The 22,477-nt window shown below is 40.0% G+C and overlaps 2 protein-coding genes across 2 annotated transcripts in view; both read left to right on the top strand.

Moving 5' to 3' along the window:
- LOC111866623 (integrin alpha-PS3) overlaps positions 1–10,579 on the top strand; it is a 37,081-nt gene extending 26,502 nt beyond the window's left edge. The window contains exons 11-20 of the mRNA XM_023855751.2: positions 205–384; positions 1,713–1,886; positions 2,862–3,007; positions 4,311–4,419; positions 4,910–5,048; positions 5,850–6,063; positions 6,334–6,497; positions 9,197–9,278; positions 9,446–9,559; positions 10,565–10,579. Of these exons, the coding sequence (XP_023711519.1) occupies positions 205–384; positions 1,713–1,886; positions 2,862–3,007; positions 4,311–4,419; positions 4,910–5,048; positions 5,850–6,063; positions 6,334–6,497; positions 9,197–9,278; positions 9,446–9,559; positions 10,565–10,579 (1,337 nt within the window). The remainder of the gene's footprint in view (positions 1–204; positions 385–1,712; positions 1,887–2,861; positions 3,008–4,310; positions 4,420–4,909; positions 5,049–5,849; positions 6,064–6,333; positions 6,498–9,196; positions 9,279–9,445; positions 9,560–10,564) is intronic.
- Positions 10,580–10,786: 207 nt separating this feature from the next.
- Positions 10,787–20,501, top strand: LOC111866630 (integrin alpha-5-like). The gene is made up of 5 exons (XM_023855763.1): positions 10,787–11,171; positions 13,187–13,283; positions 14,819–14,951; positions 16,962–17,012; positions 19,117–20,501. Exons 1-5 carry the CDS (start codon positions 10,787–10,789, stop codon positions 19,153–19,155), a joined length of 705 nt encoding a protein of 234 aa, XP_023711531.1. The 3' UTR covers positions 19,156–20,501.
- Positions 20,502–22,477: the final 1,976 nt, after the last annotated feature.

The raw sequence follows: 22,477 nt of genomic DNA on the forward strand, positions 1-22,477 counted from the left end.
TTTCCCGTGCCAATCTTCATTCCACCAATTGCTCCACAATCACCCTCACCTATCATCTGGGGCTGGTACAATAGGCCAGAAGTGGCCGCAGTACAAGGGACTTAGTCCCACCCCACTAGCAATAAAGAAATGGCTATTTGTTGCTTCCTTCTGAAAGCACATGTGGACAAGAACTGTGCTTATTTCTGTTGTTCGTTGTTTCAGATATCGCAGTTGGTGCCCCATTCGAGGGCGCGGGAGCTGTGTACATCTATCATGGGGATAAAACCGGAATTGTGTTTGATCCAGTACAGAAAATATTGGCAGAAAACATCGATTCAAGACTCAGTGGGTTTGGAATCAGCTTATCGAACGGTGTAGATGTTGATGGAAATCATTATAACGGTATATTCACACTCATAACCACGCTCTGAGACTAAAAAGGTCGAATATTCTTTCTTCATTTCTTTCATGTTCCTCCTTTTTTTTTTTTGTTTCTATGCTTCTTCCTCCCTCCCACCGCTCCCACCTATGTTATATATGTCCATTTTTGTATATATAACGACTTGAGAATCGCTGAATGGATTTTCATTAAATTTGATGTTTTGCTCAAAATTGTGAACTCATAGCGTTTGCGGTTGAAACAGGACAAAAGTAGCAGCAGCTTACCTGATTTTCGACGCTCATGTCCAGCGCAACTCTCTAATTATATTTCTATGTATCAACACATTTATTTATGAATGAATTTAGAAGCCGACATAGCTCAGTGGGTACAGCGACGGGCTGCGTTCTGGGCGGCCGTGGTTTTATTCCCGGCGAGGTCAAGAGATTTTTCTCTTCTCCACGTTGTTCAGACCGGCTCTGGGGTCCGTGCAGCCTTCTATTCAATGGATACTGGCGGCGCTTTCTTAGGGATTAAAGCGACCGGGGCGTGAATCTAACCACTCATCTCCACCTACAGCCGAGGCCAAGAATGGTGGACCTGTACTTCCACTCCCCCATACCTCTTCATGGCATGATGCTTAATTAATTAAGCACAGCAACAACTTTACTGTTCCGTATCTATGTGAATAAATGTATTCAGGTCTTATTTATTTATTTAACGACGCGCTCATACTCAGATTATGTAGCGTCGAATGGTACAGTGATTACTGAACGAGGAATTGAAATGGATGTGGCAGGAAGTGATCGTGGCCTATTTTACTGTCCCGGATTTCGCCTAGAGGAAGGGAGGAAACCTCGAACCTCCCCGTTAGTATATTAGGAGTCCCGGCTGAAATTCAAGTATGGAAGAAATTCCAGAACAGAAGTTATAACCGTTATCGACTGAGCCAACTTGTTCTGCTTATGTATGCATATTAGTACGTATTTATTTACGTGTTTACGCTCCCATATACATATGTATGTACGCTTAAGAACGTATTTATATGTATTAATTTTATTTAGTCTTGAGTTGTTTAAACTTCTGCTCAATCACAGGGATTATTTTGCATGAATGAGGACAGTGGCCTCTTATACAATGCTACTCGTTTGTTTTGAAGAATTATTAAGCGATCTTGGCCTATTTGGAGATTTTCTATTCGCTTGGAGATCTCAGGAAAATTCTCCAGGTGTTAGTGTTGCTGGTGCCTAGGCTAAGATTAGAATCCGGTACCTGTCTAACACAAATTAGACAGGATATCACACACTTCCTGGTTCATAACGTGTGTGATGAACAGCCTGCCTTGTTTCAGATATAGCAGTAGGGGCTTTCGAGTCTGGGCATGCTGTCGTGCTTCGAGGCCATCCCATCATCACATTCCAACCCACTCTAGCTACTAGCACCACTAGGATCAGCATGAAGACTTCGAATTTCTCCAGCACAGCCTGCCTCACCTACACGGGACCGTACGTTCCTGGTACAGTTGGTAAGCGCATGTATGGTGCACGTAAGAATCTCAGAGGCTGTAAGCTCTTTTGCATAGCCATGGGAGTTTTAATTTGAGACACAAAATGAATTGCTTTGTATCTTGTATTCTGCATATATCGTCAACGTGGTCAGGTAAAGAAGGACGAGACAGGTTGTGGGTATGGCACGTCTGGGGAAAATAAAACAATGGATCAAAATTTTGTTCGAGAAGTCACAAAAAGAAAGATCTGCTCGAAAATTTGGGAATGGTTGGATGCAGAGAAGCGAAATACAACTTTTTAAAATAGCTATAAATTCTTTTTGATTTGAGAAATTTAAAAATGAACTATTTTGTAATTAATACTATTTACATAATGTCTTTCGGGGGGGCACGCGGTAGCGTAGTTGTTTGAGGCACTATGCTACAAGCCGAAAGGTCGCGGTTTCGAGTCCCGTTGAGGTGGATTTTTCGATTCGCCCAATCCTTCCAGCCGCACTATGGCCCTGGGGTCGACTCAATCTCTAACAGAAATGAGTACCAGGAATCTTCCTGGGGGGTAAAGGGCGGCCGGCGCATAAGGCTGACAACATTACCGCCATCTTTGAGCCGATTTTCTAGACAATGTGGGGCCCTCAACGTCTCACAACCCTATGGGCCTCCATGTCCTGTTACATTGAGAGCTTTACCTTTATAATATCGTCAGGGTAATACAGTTAAGAAGTTTGGAATGGTTTCTGTGTAGCATGCATGGCGAAGTAAATTATGCAGTCGAAATTTTGTTCGGCATATCGCAAGGGAAGAAATCACTTCGGAGATGGATCTTAGATAAATAAGATGTGGCATCATTTGGTTTCAGCTGCATCAGGGCTGGGTCCAATGGCACTGTTTTTTTGTGAACATGATATTCAGTATTATAACCAAAATTAAAAAAGAAGCTGTCACCAAATGATTAATAAATGTTGCACGAATTTCATATTTCTTGGTTGTAACTAGATGCCAGAGTCACGATGTCTGTGGATCTGGCACACGGCAGGGCCCAGTTTGTCTCTGGGGAGTCCAAGAATACTAACACATACACATATGAAGTCAAATTACGTACTGAAGAGCTTCAGTGTAAGGACTTCCAGATTGAAATTAAGGTAAGTAAATGCCATTGTTTTGGTTAAAATCACATTTTTCTTTTCGCTTTGCTTCACTGATACTTCTGCGGACCTTCTTTTAATAATTCTTCAAACTCGGACTATGAGTACGACAAATCTTATCTAAAAAATAAAGCATTAAAATTCTTTGAGAATTTATTTGTTTGTTATTTATTATTTGTTTGTTTTCTTCTAAGTGAGTCGGTATAACCCAGTTGTCGGTACAGCGACGAGCTACAGGCTGGGCAGCCGGTGTTCGATTCCCGCCAGGGGCAAGAGATTTTTCTCTTCTCAGTGTCCATAGCTGTTCTGGGGCCAACCCAGCCTCGTATTCAGTGGGCTCCGTCAATTCTGTCCCAGGGCATAAAGCGGCCGGGGTGTAAATCTGACCACTCGCGTATCTAGTGCCAAGGTTAAAAATTATGGAGCTATACCTCCAGTCCACCACACGCCTTCATGGAATGATGCTTAATTAATTAAGTAGAGATGTAACTTTACTATTCTACCTTTAGTTTCCACTAATCATGTATATCCAAATAAGGGTCTCATTTTCTGCTGCTTCTATTTTAATTTTGTTTTTGTTACTCATTGTTCATGTCTCATAACCATTTTATCATTGGTTTAAGCAGTGCTCTGTCTAATTTGAAATGTAATTAGTGTCTTCAAGTGTAGGCAAAAACTGAAACCATCTTTATTTCCAAGAACATCTTCAATTTACGAATAACTTATTCTGAGAATTTTCAAAGTTTCGAATTCTTTGACTGCACATATTTAGAGATAATGTAGTGACCTCTCGCCTCTGTAACCTTCATGCTTAAGACATTTCCTATTGGGCCGCGCCATAGCACAAGCTGGCTTCCCACCGCGGCGGCCTGGGTTCGATCCTGGGTCTGGTCAAGTGGGATTTGTGGTGGACAAAGTGACGCTGGGGTAGGTTTTCTCCGAGAAGTTCGGTTTCCCCTGCCAATCTTCATTCCACCAATTGCTCCACAATCACCCTCACCTATCATCTGGGGCTGGTACAATAGGCCAGAAGTGGCCGCAGTATAAGGAACTTAGTCCCACCCCACTAGCAATAAAAAAAAAGACATTGCCTCTTTTAACAGCTGCAAAATGGAAAGTTTATGTATTTGCGGTGTAAAGTATATTTTCTTCTGCAGTTCATTGAGAAGGAACATTTGTAATGCCACTAATTGCTTGATAAGTGCATTGTACACTACAGTACGCTTAGCATATACTGTATGTAGCTAGTTCAATTATTTCTGAAACTAAGGAATAAACTAAACTATTTTCTTTTTACTAGCCAAGTGCTAAAGATCCAACAAGACCAATAGATGTGATTATGAGATACGAACTCGCAAACAATCCAAACGCAGATCCACACAATAGAGGAAGGCCGGACAGTAGTGGTGGTAAGTTCTCTCTCTGAATCCGTTAGAATCATTACTTTAGGATGGTACCAGTTTCACATTAACAGGGAAATGGTTTCGTTTGCTTTTCTTATATAGATTATATTCCCATGAAAATCAGCTTGTATTTTATGTGCCAAAATAAGCTGCAAACCATGAAAATTATTACAAAGATCAGAAAGGTTCTAAACATTAACCTCACATGTCTGTCAATTTTGTGGCTATTCTTTCATAGCATTAGGCCCACTCTTACAGATGTTGTTATATACAAGTATGTTTCTTTTGGAGTGTAGTAACGTTTTAATTTGTAGCAATGTGATCACTACAGACATAAATTAAATAATTACTCAACATGAAGTTCTTGTTTATATTAGGTCTTTTGTTGCATCCTTTAGCTTGTATTTAAAACTTGTCCAATTTTCTTACCTGAGATAAATGATTCATACTACCTGTGTATCTTAGCATAAGATTAATTCATGACTATGAATTTCAGATGGGTTCTGCATGACTTGTCCCGTAGTGGACGCCAGCAAACCTACATATATTACAAAGAGGGTGGCTTTTGAGACAGGGTGTAAAGGGGATATCTGCGAACCTGATCTCATAGCTGATGCAAGATTTATTGGAATTAAGTAAGTACATTTACCATATTTCATGCAAGGAAAGAGGAAGTCATGTGGATCTGTGAATGATCATGTTGTGATCTGTGAATGATCTGTTGATGGTCTCTGAAGACCGAAACATGTAAGGGCATAAATAATTGAAATAAGAAAAATCCTCACCAGTCACACTGGACGGAACTGTTTAACTTTTCATGTTAATGGTGTAACGTTTCCAAGTCTAATGATCAATATATCGAAAAACTTTTTTTTCCTACTGTTGCTTACGTTCGTTCTAAGACAAAATTCCAGGGCCGCGCCATAGCTCAAGCGGTTAGTCGCTGGCTTTCCACCGCGGCGACTTGGGTTCGATCTCGGGTGTGGTCAAGTGGAATTTGTGGTGGTCAGAGTGGCGCTGGGGCAGGTTTTCTCCGAGTACTTCGGTTTACCTGCCAATTTTCATTCCACCAATTGCTCCACAATCACCCTCACCTATCATCTGGGGCGGGTACAATAGGCCAGAAGTGGCCGCAGTAAAAGGGACTTAGTCCCACTCCACTAGCAATAAAAAGAAAGAATGACAAAATTCTAGAAAATTATCGCTGGTCTTCTGAGAGTCACCAACCTGGGCGCCACATATAAATATAAATGGGTGTTTTTCTTGGAAATATGAAATTTTGTGATTGCAAATTTTTGCCCTAAAATGTGAACTAATAAATTCAAAATTTCAAACTATTCAGTATATGATTTTCTTCATCTCCATGTTATCGTTTTCCTTCAGTCCGAAAAAGATAGATGATAAGAAACGCCTGATATGTGACGACAACATTACAGGAACGAATTTATTCTGGGGGAGCAGCCCACCTTGCAGATGGAGGTGGAGGTTCTGAATATTGGAGAACCAGCTTTCCTGTCTCACGTCGCCATGGCCATCCCCAGGGTCACGCCTCTCGTCCGAATTCCTCCCATCTGCCATGATTCGATAGACAAGCATACGAGCGAGACACAGATCCTAGTCTGCGACATTGGAAACCCCTTGGAGAGAAATGTAATTGTGTTTCTTTCTTCAGTCGTAATTCAAGTGAATAAGTTCTAATTTCCATAAAGGCATGGACGAAGTATCACAAGACATTGTTATGGGAAGGCACTGAAACAGTGTAAATAGTTTCTATAAAACTTTTGAAATTATAGAAAATAAATTAAAAATGCTTTTAGAATTCAAGTATAACAATAAATACTTACGTATCTTCTTACTGAATGACAAAAGAGCGATGTCCAGGCTAGCAATTCACGGATAATGTGGAAATTTACTTCACAGTACACCATCAACTTGCTGATTAACACACGGGATGTGCCTATTGACACAAAGGAACTCACATTCGCAGTGAATGCAACAAGCGTTGGGAATGAAGTAAATGCCAACGACAACTACAAGGAATTGGTGTTGCCAGTAGGACTCAAGGCTGATATGAGGATAACAGGGTGAGTATTTTTGCACCAAATTGAAACTCAGTTTTCAAGCAGACATTTTAAGTAACGCCTGAATTGTTCCCCAACCTCTCCAAATATACCTTGTGCTCCGGTCATGACCTAACTCCATGCTTCTTCTTGAAAAGCCCAGTTTGTCAAGAAATCCCCCCCACCCCCACCCATTATGGAAACTAGATGTTTATTACTGTGTCCAAAGGAGCTCCCCACTGGAGCCTATCTTGATTCACATTGATCCAGCCTACATTCTCAAATGGTACTTCTTTTTAATACTGTAATTCTCTCTATAAGACCCGGGATATCGCAGTCGGTATAGTGACTGGCTACTGGCTGGACGAGGAGTTGGAGTTCGAGTCCCGGTAAGGTCAAGAATTTTCACTTCTCCACGCCGTCCAAATCGGCTCTGGGGCCCACGCAGCCTCCTATCCAATGGGTACGGGAGACTCTTTCCCCGGGGGTAAAGCGGCCGGGGCGAGAAGGTGACCACTCACTTCCAACTAGTGCCAAGGTTAGGAAAACGTGGGTCTATATATCCATTCCCCTGTACGCCTTCATGGCTTGGTGCTTAATTAGTTACGTACAGGCACAATTTTATCTTACTTCTCCCTGTATCTCCTAAATTCCATATTTGTCTCTTATCTCCCTCATAACCCGCCCCTCTTTTCTTCCATTATTTTATCAACCTCATAGTTTAATATCTCTCTATTCTCATCGGCACACTATTTTCAAATACTCTCTATCGTTGTTTTTCAATATTGCACCTATACAAAAGTAGGTAAATCAAGTCTATACTATTATACAAACAAAAACAAATTACTCCGTGGTTTTAGTCCGCAAGGGAACTATAACGACCGAGTGACCGGCGCTTGTCGGCGAAGTTAGTACCAATTTTAGCGGATAGTGGGTGTCGCGTGGTCAGAGCAATAAAATCCTCATGGCTGTTAATCTCGACTTTCTAGACCGGAGCCGCCATATCCTTGAAACAGCTCCTCAGTTATCCTCACGATCCTGGGCGGACCCCGTTCCATACCCACTACTTCTCAGAAAATCTGGTAACGCCGGGAATCGAACTCGGACCTCTGGATCTGTTGCCAGGGACTGTGACCACTAGATCACAGAGGCGGTCATAATTTTATACATTTTGAATTATTTAGAATGAGAGACGTAATAAAAACATAAGAAGATACACGGCAGAGTTTATTTGCCGTATGGAAGTAAAGTACAGCGCGTAAAAGAATACCAAGATTGGAATAAAATTCGACTTATTGGTTATTACATACTTAATTTATTTTTTTTCGTCTGCGGAAAGCATATATTATCCGGTTCGTAGTAGAAGTACTATTATGAGTAGTTGAGAATTCGGATGGAGAAGACCGTGGTTTCTTTCAAGATATTTTCCCATAATTCTTCAGGAGAAACCAAGGGAAACCATACAATATCACAATATACAATATACAATTGATTATAACCAGGTTCACACATGTAGAACTTTACCCCTACAATAACTTACCCAGTGGAACAGCACTAGATGATGTTTTAGATACGGTCACTCCATTTTTAGCCACTAAAGTGGCTGGTAGTTGCACTTTAAAATCGGTGACTTATAGGAGCTTGAACCCAAGAACCGGTCTGAGGTCGGTGTTCATGGAATGGCAAAAGAATTTTAGTATATGTGAAATATCACGCAAGGCGAGACAGGCCGGCTGTTAAAACAAAATCTCCTGTCCAAATTATCAGATCGTAAAACTAAATTTATTAACCTGTGACACTTCACGACATGCAGCCATGTGTCGACCTATAACGTTCTGATGCTGTCATGTGTATGGAGGGGTACGCGTGACGAAAGTGACGGGTTATAGATCGGATGATTGGATTAACTGGCACTTCAGTTACAAGTTCTCTTAATCATACTCAATTACGGCGCTGTCGCTATTCTACACTCTTTCCAGTCCAACGTTGCACACGCACTAGGATTCTTCATCTTCACTGGTCGTGTTCTGGCAACGGATCTCAACACAGAAACCAGCACTTCAGAACACTATGAAATCTTCTTGCCATTTCTTGTTGAACCACCGTGGAACCTTGGGACTCAACTAAAAGCTCTTCTGGGTTGCGCCATAGCTCAAGCGGTTAGTCGTTGGCTTCCCACCGCGGCGGCCCGGGTTCGATCCCGGGTCTGGTCAAGTGGGATTTGTGGTGGACAAAGTGGCGGTGGAGCGGGTTTTCACCGAGTACTTCGGTTTCCCCTGCCATTCTTCATTCCACCAAATTCTCCATCATCATAATAACCCGGGGCAGGTACAATAGGCCAATCAGTGGCCGCCGTGCCGACTGGACTCTCAACTGCTCCTAGCTTCTGAATTGAATTTTCCTATAAGCCCTCTGCACAGACCGTCTAGAAACGGATTGCATAATCCGGTTGTTCGATTGTTGCGTGCGTGTAATATTTAGCAAGGGCTGTTTCTGTGGCTCAACAATTCTTGCATGGACTAAATACACCAAAATAGTACCGATAATTTCGCTCGTCTGAGAGTATGTTGTCATAACTCAGTGAAATGAGGACTGAGAGATATGGAGAGTAAGAACGAAGAGAACAGACGTCTAGTCACTTATTCCCAACGTTTTGCAAATGCATTGAGCTCTGCAAAACTAACTGGTGTACATCCGGGACTCAAACTGTTTCCCTATTTCAGATTATCCAGCCAGGACCAAATAGTGTACGTGGCTCAGAATAGATCATTCCGGGAAGACCTGATGCTCAATCACTCGTTCGAGGTAATTTGAACATTTTTATAAATAATTACAAATATTATATTCCTTTATATCAACTCTCAAACCGTACCCCATTTAGTCCACAATGATACGTATGTATATTTGAAAATCTAATATTAGTGCCAAATTATATATCTGGAAGATCTAGTACATAATTTTATATTTTACAGGTATGGAATCTTGGGCCGAGTAAGGTTGAGACAGTCATGATTGAATTTGAGATACCGCATCAACTGAAAGGACCAAATGGAGAAAGAATTTTCATGCAAGTTTTCCAACCTGAGGTTAGTTGCCTGTACCATATTTTTCGAACATTGCTGTTTTGAATAGATTACTTGGCTTGTATAAACAACATGTAATCTTTTCACCTGCATATTTAAATAGCACCAAATTCGATGATAGAATATTAATGCCAATGATAAGTAAATGAGGTGACAGTACTATCCTGACGATCACCTTGAGATACCAAAGAAAGCCACGAAGAAGCCTCTGTTCAATTTTCTAATCTCCATGGGGTGTGGTGAGACTGAGTTCACTTAGCGCGTAGGCCACTAATTGGCCTATTTTACTAGCCTCGGATGATAGATGAGTATGGAGCATTTGGTGGAATGAGAATTGGCAGGGGGGAAACCGGGGTACTCGTAGAAAGCCTACCCCAATGTCACTTTGTTTACCGCAAATCTCAAAAGACATGACCTCTGATCAAACCCGAGCCGCTGCAGTAGGAAGCCGGTAACTGACCGCCAACGGCCAACAATTGTTAGAAAAACCAGTATTCCAGTCCGAATTTTACCTTCAGTATCATCCCCTGATTAATGCTTCGTGCACGTAAAGTACAATTTTTTCTACCCAGTCATGAAGGATAGAAATTTAGTTGTACGTATATGTACTCGTATATTGTGAACCCTGCCACCGTCTGTGCAACCGGGATTCAACTTCCGACGGTAGAAAATAATTTCCCCTCCTCCGCCACTTCGGGCCTGCTGTGAGTTTTACACACTCGTCTGTCCAGTGGGTACCGGGGTGCTTGTTCCGCATGGGAATAGAAACGGAAATGAACCAGTAGGCCGAAGTTAAGAATAAGCGGAGTTATATCTCCACTCATACATAATCATGGCTTGGAACTTAATTAAGCACAAGAAAACGTGGTCTTTTTATTCTCCTGATTTAGAATTGGCCTTATTTTGTCCCGTTGAAGCCCAGCTGTTGCTGTATGCACCATCATCTTTGACATACTAAAACTCAGCATTATGCCCACATAGTAATTTTGTGTTTCTTATGGTTCTCAGAGGCTATTTCCCTGAACAGCGTAACTTGTCAGTCTTTGTAGCGGAGAGGTAATGTTTTTCTTGTAAGGTATGAACTGAAATTTTATATATTATTTGGAAGAAATTAGAAGTGTGAAGTAATTTTCTTACTGGATATTAATAATAAGAAGAAATGTTCTCCTGCCTTTTAAATAGATAAAAAAGAGGCATAGGTTTATATCCCTATTTTGATTTTATCTGTTAATGCAGTCGTCCTCCGGTACTGTGAGCTGCGAGCCCGAGGAACCATTCTTCTATTACAAACCTGAAGAGTCTTCCAAAGGAGATGTTGCTGTTGAAGTCGACCCAACGGCAATTGTAGAAGGCCATGCTATAGAGTCGGAAGTTGTAAAGTACACCATCGTGGCTAAACGTTCCGTCTCCAGCACTGAACTCCTTCAAGAGCAATCAGAGTATCCGCCTTCATCTCCAAATTTCATGCCACCGCCATCGAACAGGACGTTATTTCTCAATTGTTCCAGTGAAAAAGTGGACTGCTTCAAAGTGAGATGTTTTGCTGGTCCATTTACACCCGTGAAATCTCGGGCCCTAATTAATTTTAAACTGAAGCCTACTCTTGAGACTTTGGGTAAGTGTAATTAAATGATGACTGAAAGCTTAGCTGTTTTATAATTTTAATATTTATTACATTAATATTTTAACCTTAATTATATTAGTATAAATCTTAATTAGTATACAAAAGAGGTATTACATAAACCAGAAAAACTGAAAATAAACTCCCGTCCTCTAAATATTGGCGAGTGTAAGGGGACGAGCAGAACAGAGAAAAATGTGAATACAAGGAAAGTTGTATATATCTGATGATGACTAAAAGAGGGCAGAAACATGTAGTAGTTAATATCTGACGAATAGTGAAACTATACAAACTATTAGTGGCGGAACAACGTTGGATTATAATGGGATGTGTCTATGTGTTTGTGTGTGTGCGCGCGCGCGTGCGTGCGGAGTGACGAGGGATATGAAAAACGAATTCAGAATTCTTAATATGGAGGTTCGTGGAAACGGACTATTTGGGCCGCGCCATAGCTCAAGCGGTTAGCCGCTGGCTTCCCACCGCGGCGGCCGGGGTTCGATTCCGGGTATGGTCAAGTGGGACTTGTGGTGGACAAAGTGGCCGTAGGGCGGGTTTTCTCCGAGTAATTCGGTTTCCACTGCCAATCTTCATTCCACCAAATTCTCCATCATCATAATCACCTTGGGTAGGCAACAATAGGTCAATCAGTGGCCGCCGTGCCGAATGGACCCAGTTGGACTCCCCCCCACCCCCCACACNCAAGCGAAGTAAAAAAAGCAGACTATTTAGAATATTTCGTACGTAGAATTAATACACAAAACCGTATATTATATTAACAAGTATTTATATAATTTGGAAATACGAGTATGTTAAGACGGAATTCATGGTAGGTGATAAGCCTCTGACAGCTCTAAGTTGTATCAGATCAGTCAGATATGCTGACATATTGAGAGAACTCTTCGAATTCAGATTTGAATATGCATCTAAATTTGTTAATGTAAGTGTGTGCTTATTTACTGCCAACAATTAAATTCAGTTATTTATTTATTTTCATGCTTACTTAACAGCTCAAAGGCCAATTATAAAGTAAGCAGGAGCAAAGGAAGAAAAAATTGTACACAAACAAAAGATAAAATTAGGCAACTTACATACTACTACTACTACTACTACTACTACTGCTGTTGCTGCTGCTGCTGCTGCTGCTGTTGACAAGAGCAACAATAATATTATGCCGGTAATAATCTTCTTCTTCTCGTCAAGTGATGGATCTGGAGTCCTGCCATGGACTTAGTTTCTCGGCGCATTTCCTCGAACGGCCTCTTGATGCTCTTCCCCTAGTCTGATAGTTTAAAATGGCTTCCAAAAACTTTCTCACGCCATTCTGTCCAGATGATTAACCCATAATAATATAATGAGTAACTATGTAATATTTATAATGAAAACACAAATAACAATTGAATTATTCTCAGTTAATTAAAATTGGCGATGAGAAAGTGTAGTAGTAGTAGCAGCAGTAATTCTACTAGTAGTAGTAGTAGTAGTAGTAGTAGTAGTAGTAGTAGTAGTAGTAGGCGGCGATAGTTGTAACAGCGGTATTACTGTAGTAGTAGTAGTAGTAGTAGTAGTAGTAGTAGTAGTAGTAGTAGTAGTAGTAGTAGTAGTAGTAGCAGTAGTAGTAGTAGTAGTAGAGACCTGTGTATGTATGTTTGAATTTCCACATCAACATGTGACTACTGGAAGTATGCTGGAAATAGAATCTTGTAACTTTCTAATGGTGACGTCACGGTTGCGTCTCAAACTCTTGTTCCCATAGCAGGTGGAGTACGGTGGAGTATAATAGTAGTGGTAGTAGTAATAGCAGGAATAAACCGAGGAGAATGAAGTGGGCGTAATGTGTTGGAGAATGGGAGACATGAGAAATTCACGATATTTTAAATGTATATGAAATGGAAAATTTTAAATTCAGAATTCCAACGTAGGACGTGTAAAGTGGTCAAATATCTCAGCTAAATATTTATGATTTATTTAAATACATATATGTTATAGTGATAGCTGTGTTGTTTTTCCAGAACCCTCCCTCGAGAAGAGAGATATAATTCTGTTTACATCCCGCGGGAAAGTAAGCATCGTAAATCCGTCAGGTCCTGTACAACCTGAGGAACACGAGTGAGTTACAATTTCTGTGAAGAATGGTTTACTTATCCTGGAATAACTATTCTAAAATACGATTGTACATGTTTGGAAATGGACTGGAATAAGAATAATTATGGTCTTAAATGAAAAATATTTGGAAAATTTATGTATAAAATTTATGACAGTGAGATATTAATTCAATGATTGACATTTTGGAAGTTTTCCATCGTCCCGTTTTATTAAAATAACGTTCCTGTGATCGGAGTCTGTCGCCATCCTCACGCAAATAGCCTGCTCAGTTAGCGCCAAACGATAAAGCTAGTCCCTGTCTCCAGTCCCGGAAACTTTTTAAAGAAAAATATGAAGATGGACACTATTAAAAAATTCAATCACTGTATTTTGAAAATTTACACTATAATTAATCATGTAAGGAATGTAATACCTTACACGACTGTGATAACTAGTTTCAAACAAAGAATACAGATGGATGGTATGTAAGAATGAAGTGATGAGGAGAAAATAAGAACCTAGGAAAGAGGAAGCAACATAGGATAATTAAATAAAGAACGATGTGATTTGTGAATAATGATAATTACTTTCGGATTTTCAGGGAAGGAAAAAATGTCTTAACCATAAATTAACTATCAATTTTTAAGGAAGGCTCTGAATTATGATAATAAAAGATCAAAGTCAAAGCTGTTTTTGTCAAAAAGGACGACGCCATGAAGATATATGGCGGACTGAAGCGAAGCCCCTCACATTTTTAACCTTGGCATTAGACGAAAGTGAATGGCCAGTTTCATGATATCACCACTTTATTGTCAGTACCTGTTAGGAGGCTGGATGCCCCCAGATCTGGCCTAACATAATGGCGAAGAGAAAGATTCATGCCTCTGATCTGAATCAAATCCCGGTCTCCTGTCCGTAGTCAATATGGAGCAGGTGGATGTTCACTGAACTTTCTGGCTAAGTATTCTTGCATAATACAGTGTGACCCAAAACTCAGTTAACTATTTAGTAAATTGTACAATGATATACGTTACGAGTTTCATCAATACTTAACTGAATTTAATAAAGAATATTTCTAAATGAGGTCCTCCATGTTCAGTGCCCAACTCACAATGCTGTGATACAAACTGACTGACAGGTTTAAATCGGAACATTACCGCTAATACGAAAGAATGTTTTATGTTAACTGACTTTTGGACAACTTTGTGTTTGTATAAATACAGTTCTGTGCTATCTCCTGAGTACCATACAAGAGTCAGGTTTTTAAACTTCTTGTATGTTAAATGTACGTGCCTCAGAAAATGGAGAATGCCCAACATGAAGGGCCTGTTTCTATATTAAAAATGGATTGCTTACTTCAAAATATGTTTTAAAGCAACTAATACACAGACACCTGCCTTCACAGCCGTCAGCATTGTAGGAAATTGGATCCATAGAGGATACATGAAATGTGAGGGTGAACAGATTTTCGGAGATCTTAAGAAGAAACCTGTCTGTGTAATACTAACAGTGAGTTGTTTGGTAGGCGCAAACTAATAACTGAGTCCTTGTCCTGGCAGGCCGGATGGTGTATCTGTGAACACAGTGTTTCACGGAAAAATCCCGGAAGGCAGTGTAGCTACGTGGATCATAGTGCTGGCCGTCATCTGTGGGTTTCTGGTATTGCTCCTCATTGCTACGGCTCTCCATAAGGTAAGACTTCGCACCTCGTCTTCATGGTACAGAACATTGTTTCTCAGCCTTTGTCTACAAAGCACGCCATTTTAAAATGTTTTCAAGTACCCCATGTACCTAAAATTCTCAGACATAATTTTTTTTCTACCGCTGCAACATATCTGTTTAAATAATTTAATCATAACTGGTTGATAGGAAGATATTATTTGCAGTTAATAAACTTCTAATTGCACAAATATATTTATTAGATAAACGTAATGCAGAAATTCAGATATCTCATGTCTATTCACGTACTCCCCCCCCCCACCTCTAAAGATTTATTTCGCTTTTTTTCGCTTACCCCGAAGGGTACGCATACCACTGGCTTAAAACACTGCTATCGGATTTTCATAGAAAATTAACATCAACATTTATTTCCTTATTTCAGTTTTCAAATGCAAGTTACGGTTCATGTGTAAATGTCATGCAGTTTCACCGCAATTTAATTTTGGAGAAGGATTTTTATTGCTAGTGGGGTGGGACTAAGTCCCTTGTACTGCGGTCACTTCTGGCCTATTGTACCAGCCCCAGATGATAGGTGAGAGTGATTGTGGAGCAATTGGTGGAATGAAGATTGGCAGGGGAACCGAAGTACTCGGAGAAAACCTGCCATAGCGCCACTTTGTGCACCACAAATCCCACTTGACCAGACCCAGGATCGAACCCAGGCCGTCGCTGTTGGAAGCCAGCGACTAACCGCTTGAGCTACGGCGCGGCCTTGGAGAAGGATACTACTAAATCACTTCTAGTGTTAACGTAGTTTAAATATAACCCGAATCAAAATGTTTGTGACAAAGGTATATTACTAAAGTGACATGTGGTGGACATCTTTATTCCTCTCAACTTTGGATCAAGAATCATAATATTTCGAAAAATGGCGCTATTTCTATCGTCAGGTAAATGTTGTAACACCTGTTCCATTGAATTCAATGTATGGAGCTAATGCCTCTCTCTAATGAAGGAAACAATGTAAGCTTCTGGAACGTTGTTTCTTCAACCAAAACCGAGGTGATAGAAAATTACCGCTGTATATGACAGGTTAACCATGTAACATGACAGTACGCACTCATTGCTTTTAGTTTATTACATATTATGTTAATTTTCTGCTAATATTTGTGTGTTTTTCTACTAATGTTTGTGTGTTTTTCCACTAATGTTTGTGTGCTATGTTTTGTTTGAAAGTGTTTATGTGTGCTATTTGCCTGTTGTCTTATTGTAGTACCACTGCCACCGGGTGAATCCCATTTGCAGTTAAATAATAATAATAATGACAATAATAATTCAATTCAATTCAGTTCTTTATTATTTATGTGCCGAGTCAACAGCCGCAAGGCCAATTACAGACACAGCACAGTGCAGATGAAAGTAATTACATTATAGACAAACTTATTAAAGTCAAATACAAATTACAGATAAGTACTTGGAAGAAACAATATTGAAGGAAAGTAAACAAACAAACAAATAAATGATAATTATAACAGTAGTAATAATTTCATTATCATTAAACTAAGTGTTATTAAGAATTGAGCAATGAAACATAAATATTTAATTAAGAAATGAATGGTATAGATTTTCAGAGGATGTTAATGATAATTCATTTTGTTTTATTGGACATGCAAATAATAAAAATACTAACAGTTATACTATATTTAAAATTTAAAATTTGTTGGGGTAGAACATTACTGACTCCGAATAATAATAATAATAATAATAATAATAATAATAATAATAATAATAACCAAATATTCATAAACATGATATTCCTGCAGAGTGAGATATTCTGCTCTGTAACGCCATGTTGAAGTTCACCGACGTTCCTTTCAAATGTCGGCGCACTTCCACCGAGAAACATGGCGCTACAACTCAGAATATCATGTTGTTCATAGCCATGTCTGTGAGAAACTCAGATCTGCCACATTCCCGTGTTGTTCTAAGTGGACAGGGGATTCGAAGGGGTCGAATATTAAGTACAATACTGTTGTTTTTCAGATTGGATTCTTCAAGAGGGAGAAGAAAGAAGAGTTACAGGCATTGAAAGAGGTTTGTATCAGGCGTCGGAAGGAAGATAAGTTGTAGTTACTATAGGATTCTGACGATGGTGTATAACACACTGATATATTGGGTTTTTGGACTTTATCCATCGTCCTGGTTTTAAGATAACAGAAAAACACGTCGTTTCGGAAACTGGATCTGTTTCCGTCCTCAGGTGAGGTAAAACACCTATTCTGTTCGTTCCCTTAGAAAGAGCTAGCCTCAATCACTGGACCAGTGGTCAGGGCAGCGAATCCCCACGGCCGTTAATTTCGGTTTTATAGACCGGAGCCGCTATTTCCTTGAAATAGCTCCTCAATTATAATCACGAGGCTGAGTGGACCCCGTTCCAGACCCACTACTTCTCAGAAAATCTGATAGCGCCGGGAATCGAACCCGGACGTCTGGAATTGTAGCCAGGAACTCTAACCACTAGACCACAGAGGCGGTTTGCAAGAATAAATAAGTAACATTAAACCTTTTATTTCGTTTACATATTTGTTACAAATAGAATTATAACGTGAATTCTGTTATAGTGAAACACCGATCAGTTTTATGTAGTGATAACGCTTTAGACTTGTATTCAGGAGGTGTTAGTTTATAATTTCTGTCGGGACCCCAGCTGTTCTGATTCAAATTTTGTAATTTTTCTGAGTCCCTCCAGATAAATGCCGAAATATTACCTTGAATAAGTCATTCCCGCTTCGTTCCAAATTCTTTCTTATTAATTTTTCATCACTCACTTTACCATCGGATGCTGTACAGTCTATGTACCGAGAGCTTCTGAAGCAAACCACAAAATAAATACAGCAAAATAAAGGCATGAGTGTTAAAGAAGTACACAGTTTACAGTATGCGTCTTGTGTAAGTCATTGTCGAACATATTTTCCGATATTTTAATTTTGACAAAATTGAATTCATCGTGCAATAAACTCACTTTCCGACAACTACAAGACTGATGCTGTGACAAGCATAAGAATGAGAATATGTGCGCATTTTGATATGTAATTACGTTTTAGAATCTGATTAACTGTTGGGTAACTGGTTGGTACGACTTCCTTAACAGAATACAATTACTTTGAAAATGTCAATAATTTATACGGACAGTAAGCCACAAATGGGCATCTACAGGCACTACATTACATCAGCTTCATCACTTAGCTCTTTGTTTTCGATCTTGTTAATGAAACTATGGTAAATATTCTAGTGGCTGCGTCGGTTAAGATAGTTTAGTCAGTAAGACAGAAAATATATATCTTGTAATTAATCAGTATAGAACGATGTTTAAATGTAATAGCAGCTTAGACGTGCTTGAGTAGGATGTTCATTTATAATTCATTCATTCATTTATTGTTGGAGGAGGTGGGTTTCCCCAAGCACTTAGACCAGTTATTGGTCCATTGTGCATCCCCCTTTAATTTCTACCGTCTACTGGTGTCCGTTATCAGCCCCTTTCTGCCAGCGAGGTCGGCCCTCTACTGACAGTGGTATTTGATAATTAGTCCCTTTCTGTCAGCGAGGTCGGTCCTCATCTGGCAGTGGTACCTAATACTTTCCCCATCTACCGGAGGCATTGGAAACTACTTGGGCGGGAAAATTTGCCTAATTTAGCTCAGAGGTCCCTAGAGACATGAGGTTCTTTTACGTGCCGTAAATCTACGACACGGGACCCACGGCTTAAAGTCCCTCCCGGAGGACTTGTTCCCTGAATTTTTTCCGCCCTTAAAAATTCCACGACCTCCGACGTTACCCCTAGACTACGGAGGCCGCTTTCATTTATAATTAAATATTTGATATATATCTGGAGGAAAAAAAGAGATTTTTGTCTGAATACCCAGGTTCTATTAATGATATTGTTTTTAATCAATTAAACTCAATAACTTTGTGCAATGAATTATTATCAGGTGATCGGCCTTGTTAGTATAATTCGCTGATGAAGTAGGGTAAAGGTCCGGAACGTGACACGTATAATTACCCAGGAATCTTCACGGCATGCAGATGGCGTCAAAGTTTCAAGTGTTATGATAAGCATCTCATTAAATCAGCTATAGGCCTCTACCCTAAGCTTAGTCCTGCATCTGAACTTACATGCATGGTGCAATTTTATTTTCAGGGTGAAGAAGAAGTAGGAGTTGAAGACGGGGGCGACTGAAGTTCCACAGCAGCTTCGTCATGTCTTCTTGTGAGCATTATGTTCAGTTCCACAAGATGGAGGCTCTAGCCCTTGTTGGCTGGTTCTTATAAACGCAACGGAATGAAGACCTTGCTATATTTCTATTAATCACATGGCATTAACTCGCGCTTCTTTTGAAGTACTGTCCTAAAATAAGCCACGATTACTTCATTTCACACAATTTATCATTCATCTTGATCCTAATTTTCGGCACCATTTGACCTGTACAGCTCAAAAAGCGCCGTTAAGTTATCTCAGAATCATAGAACTTTTCCCCGAATGTTGTCATTTTCATGACATGCAGCTTTAACTACAGACGTTTCGAATAAGCCCACGTAATGACAGTGTTACCCAAGCACAGAATTTTCCTCCAATTATGAGATTTTCAGCCTCTCAGTCTATCTTTTATCTTTGCTGCTTGCAAACTAAATCAAAATGGAACTTAAAATTGTGAACAATATAATTCTCAACTGCTACTTCAGTGTTCTGCTATATCGTATAATTTATTTGTATTAGAATTCATGCGCGCATTTGAAAATGTAATGTAAATTTTCACCCATTTATTCATTCATTTGAATTAACGCTGATAATCTCATATTTATTCATCAATTCTTCCATTTAATCCATCCATACATTTTCATATATCCATTAATCTAACCTGTGATTAACGTATCAAATACATCTGTGTGTGCTGTGCCCAGATATTTATAAACTTGTACTTGAGTTTCATCTAGTCATATTTTTGTACCATATAATTATTTTGATGCTGACGTTTATCATAGCGAATGATTTCCCTGAGAAATGCTACGGGCATGTCACCAGGCAAGGCTAACAGTAGAACGGCCGTCTCGCTGCGTGAGTAACCTACAGAATGCGCCCGGGCTTCAGTAACTACACCCTGATCTCTCTGGCGAAGCGCTGTCAGTAGCCACATTACCGCCAGGAAAGCAGAGAGAACGCCGGAGCAAACACACAGTCCTCAGAAATAAAAGTGTTAAGCTCAGATGAGAGATGCACAATAATGAACAAGATTATAAATGGTTATATCCTAAGAGGAGCAGGAAACAAGAACGGATTAGAACTCCGTGGTTGAAACATCTGCAACGGATGAACGAAACAAAAATATCGAAACAAGCCTTCAATTATACACGAAAACGAAGACAAAATGGTCGCCCCAAAAAAGAGGCGGATAGCGGAAGACAGAACAGAAAGTGTTTTTTTTTGTCTCGACGTGAAGATGATTGTAATGATGATAATGATTTTACTACATTGATTTGAGAATTATTTTTCCAATATTGGAACCAAATAAAGAATATCTTATTATATTTATTGTTATAGCTTTCAGTAATATTATGAAAATAGGAAATTTGTTATTACTCTATATGTTCAGTGACCCTTCATCCCTAATGTGGTGCTTGAATATGGTATCTAATGCTTCTTACCAGTCGGTTCTCAGTCCTTCAGGGTTTCGTCTGTCTATCGTGTCCTAACTGAACATGTAAAGAATGAAATATGCAAAACTGTGATTCATTATTTTCCTTGATTCGTGTATGAGACTCGGTCTCTCATTGTGAGGGAGGAAAAGAGACTCATACTGAGTAGCTTTATCATTTGTAGCCTTCGTGGGCGTAGACCTGATGACTTGGTAACTAAGTGGAGAAATGGGTATTATGGATGGAAGAAAAAAGAAATGCATCTATAATATCACGTGTAGGGTGGTATGCGTGACAAAAATGACGGGTTTGGATTTGTTTGCACTCTGGCTACAACCTCTCTTAATCACATTTAATACAGCGCTATCACTGTTTCCACAATTTATAATTCACTGTTATACGCACGCACTAGGATTCTCCGTCGTTGCCGTCCTGGCAACGGATCTCAGCACTGAAACTAGCACTTCAAAACACTAAAAAGTCCTCTTGCCATATCTTGTTGAACCACTCTGGAAATCAACTGCACTCTGCTGCACTCAAAACTGAATTTCCCGTGGCTGTCTCCTACCGAGAACTTACTTGAAGGGATCTGCGCTTAAAACTCAGAACTTTATCACTGTCACTTAAAAAACTGAAACCTGTTTTGTCTGTAACTGTCGTTATATAGCCTCCGCACCGACCACGCAGAAAACAGCCTCTATTGTTGAAACGTGTTTACCGAACCACTGTATAGTAATGGTCGCGGCGAGGACCACATAGAAAACAGTCACGTTATAGCTATCTTTCCAGTCAATTGGCGCCCTGAGTGTTGCCTAGCAACAAACTATAAACATTCGTCCTATTTCAGAGTGCGCTTACGCGAGGTGTTTGTCGCATCGTTGCCTAGCTATACACGTTACAATAGTAAGTGGAACTCCTAAAGGGAAGATATCCCTTGAAAGGGCTTGGATGCGGGATAATATTGAAGTGGACCTTAGGGAAACGAGTGTGATGGAGTGGACTTGATGAATTCCCCCCCCCCCAAATAATTTCAGATAGCGGAGTTTTGTGTTCCGCAAAAGCAGGTCATGTCTTTATCGACTGAGGTACTACAAATTTTCAAGGAAAACCCTGTACCACAAAGAGGACTGCTTCTGCCGTTTATCGCAGGATACTGGTTCCGGATGTGGCGTTATTCTAGTAACGTTCCATAGAAGAGGTTTTCACTTCCTCAATAGAGCAGTGCTGGTGATATCGTGGCGTGTCTTGCCAAGACAGACAATGAATGCAAGGTCGGTGTGTATATGTGCGTCATACTTTGTATTCCTCACGTTTATTACTACTAATGGATTCAATTTAAATCTGCGACATGCTCTAGTATTTTCTGACCCAGAAAATCAGACTGGGAGTTACTACGGATTCACAGTTGTTTTGCGGAAGCAAAAACATAAGTACTGGTAAGTACACAAATATTACTAATTGTTCTCACTCGCTCATGGAGCTGAGCCCTTCTTGAGAAGCTGCAAATTCTGCAGCTACTCAAGAACTTCCCAGGATTTTATGGAACCCAAAGTTCATTACCGTGTTCACAAGAGCCTACCAGCGGCCCCTATCCTGAACCAGATCAATCAGATCCATACCATTCCATTCTATGTCTCTGAGATCAATTTAAATATAGTCCACCCACCTACGCCTTGGTCTTCCCAGTGGTCCCTTCCTTCTGGCTTTACCACAAGTATCCTACATGCATTTCTCCTCTCCTCCATTCGTGCTATATGCCCTGTTTATCTCATCCACCTTGACTTGATCATTCTAATTAGACTTGGAGAAACGTACAAGTTAAGTAATTATTCTAAAGTTTATAAATTAACTGCATTATACCTGCATTC

The sequence above is a fragment of the Cryptotermes secundus genome, unplaced genomic scaffold, assembly GCF_002891405.2.
Source record: "Cryptotermes secundus unplaced genomic scaffold, Csec_1.0 scaffold967, whole genome shotgun sequence".
In the NCBI taxonomy this organism is placed as follows: Eukaryota; Metazoa; Arthropoda; class Insecta; order Blattodea; family Kalotermitidae; genus Cryptotermes; species Cryptotermes secundus.

Excerpts from the sequence above, each read along its gene's own strand:
- LOC111866630 (XM_023855763.1), top strand. The coding sequence starts at position 10,787 with ATGCAGTCGTCCTCCGGTACTGTGAGCTGCGAGCCCGAGGAACCATTC. Across the intron at positions 13,284-14,818 it reads GTACAACCTGAGGAACACGA|GCCGGATGGTGTATCTGTGA; the intron begins GTGAGTTACAAT and ends TTGTCCTGGCAG. Across the intron at positions 14,952-16,961 it reads TTGCTACGGCTCTCCATAAG|ATTGGATTCTTCAAGAGGGA; the intron begins GTAAGACTTCGC and ends GTTGTTTTTCAG.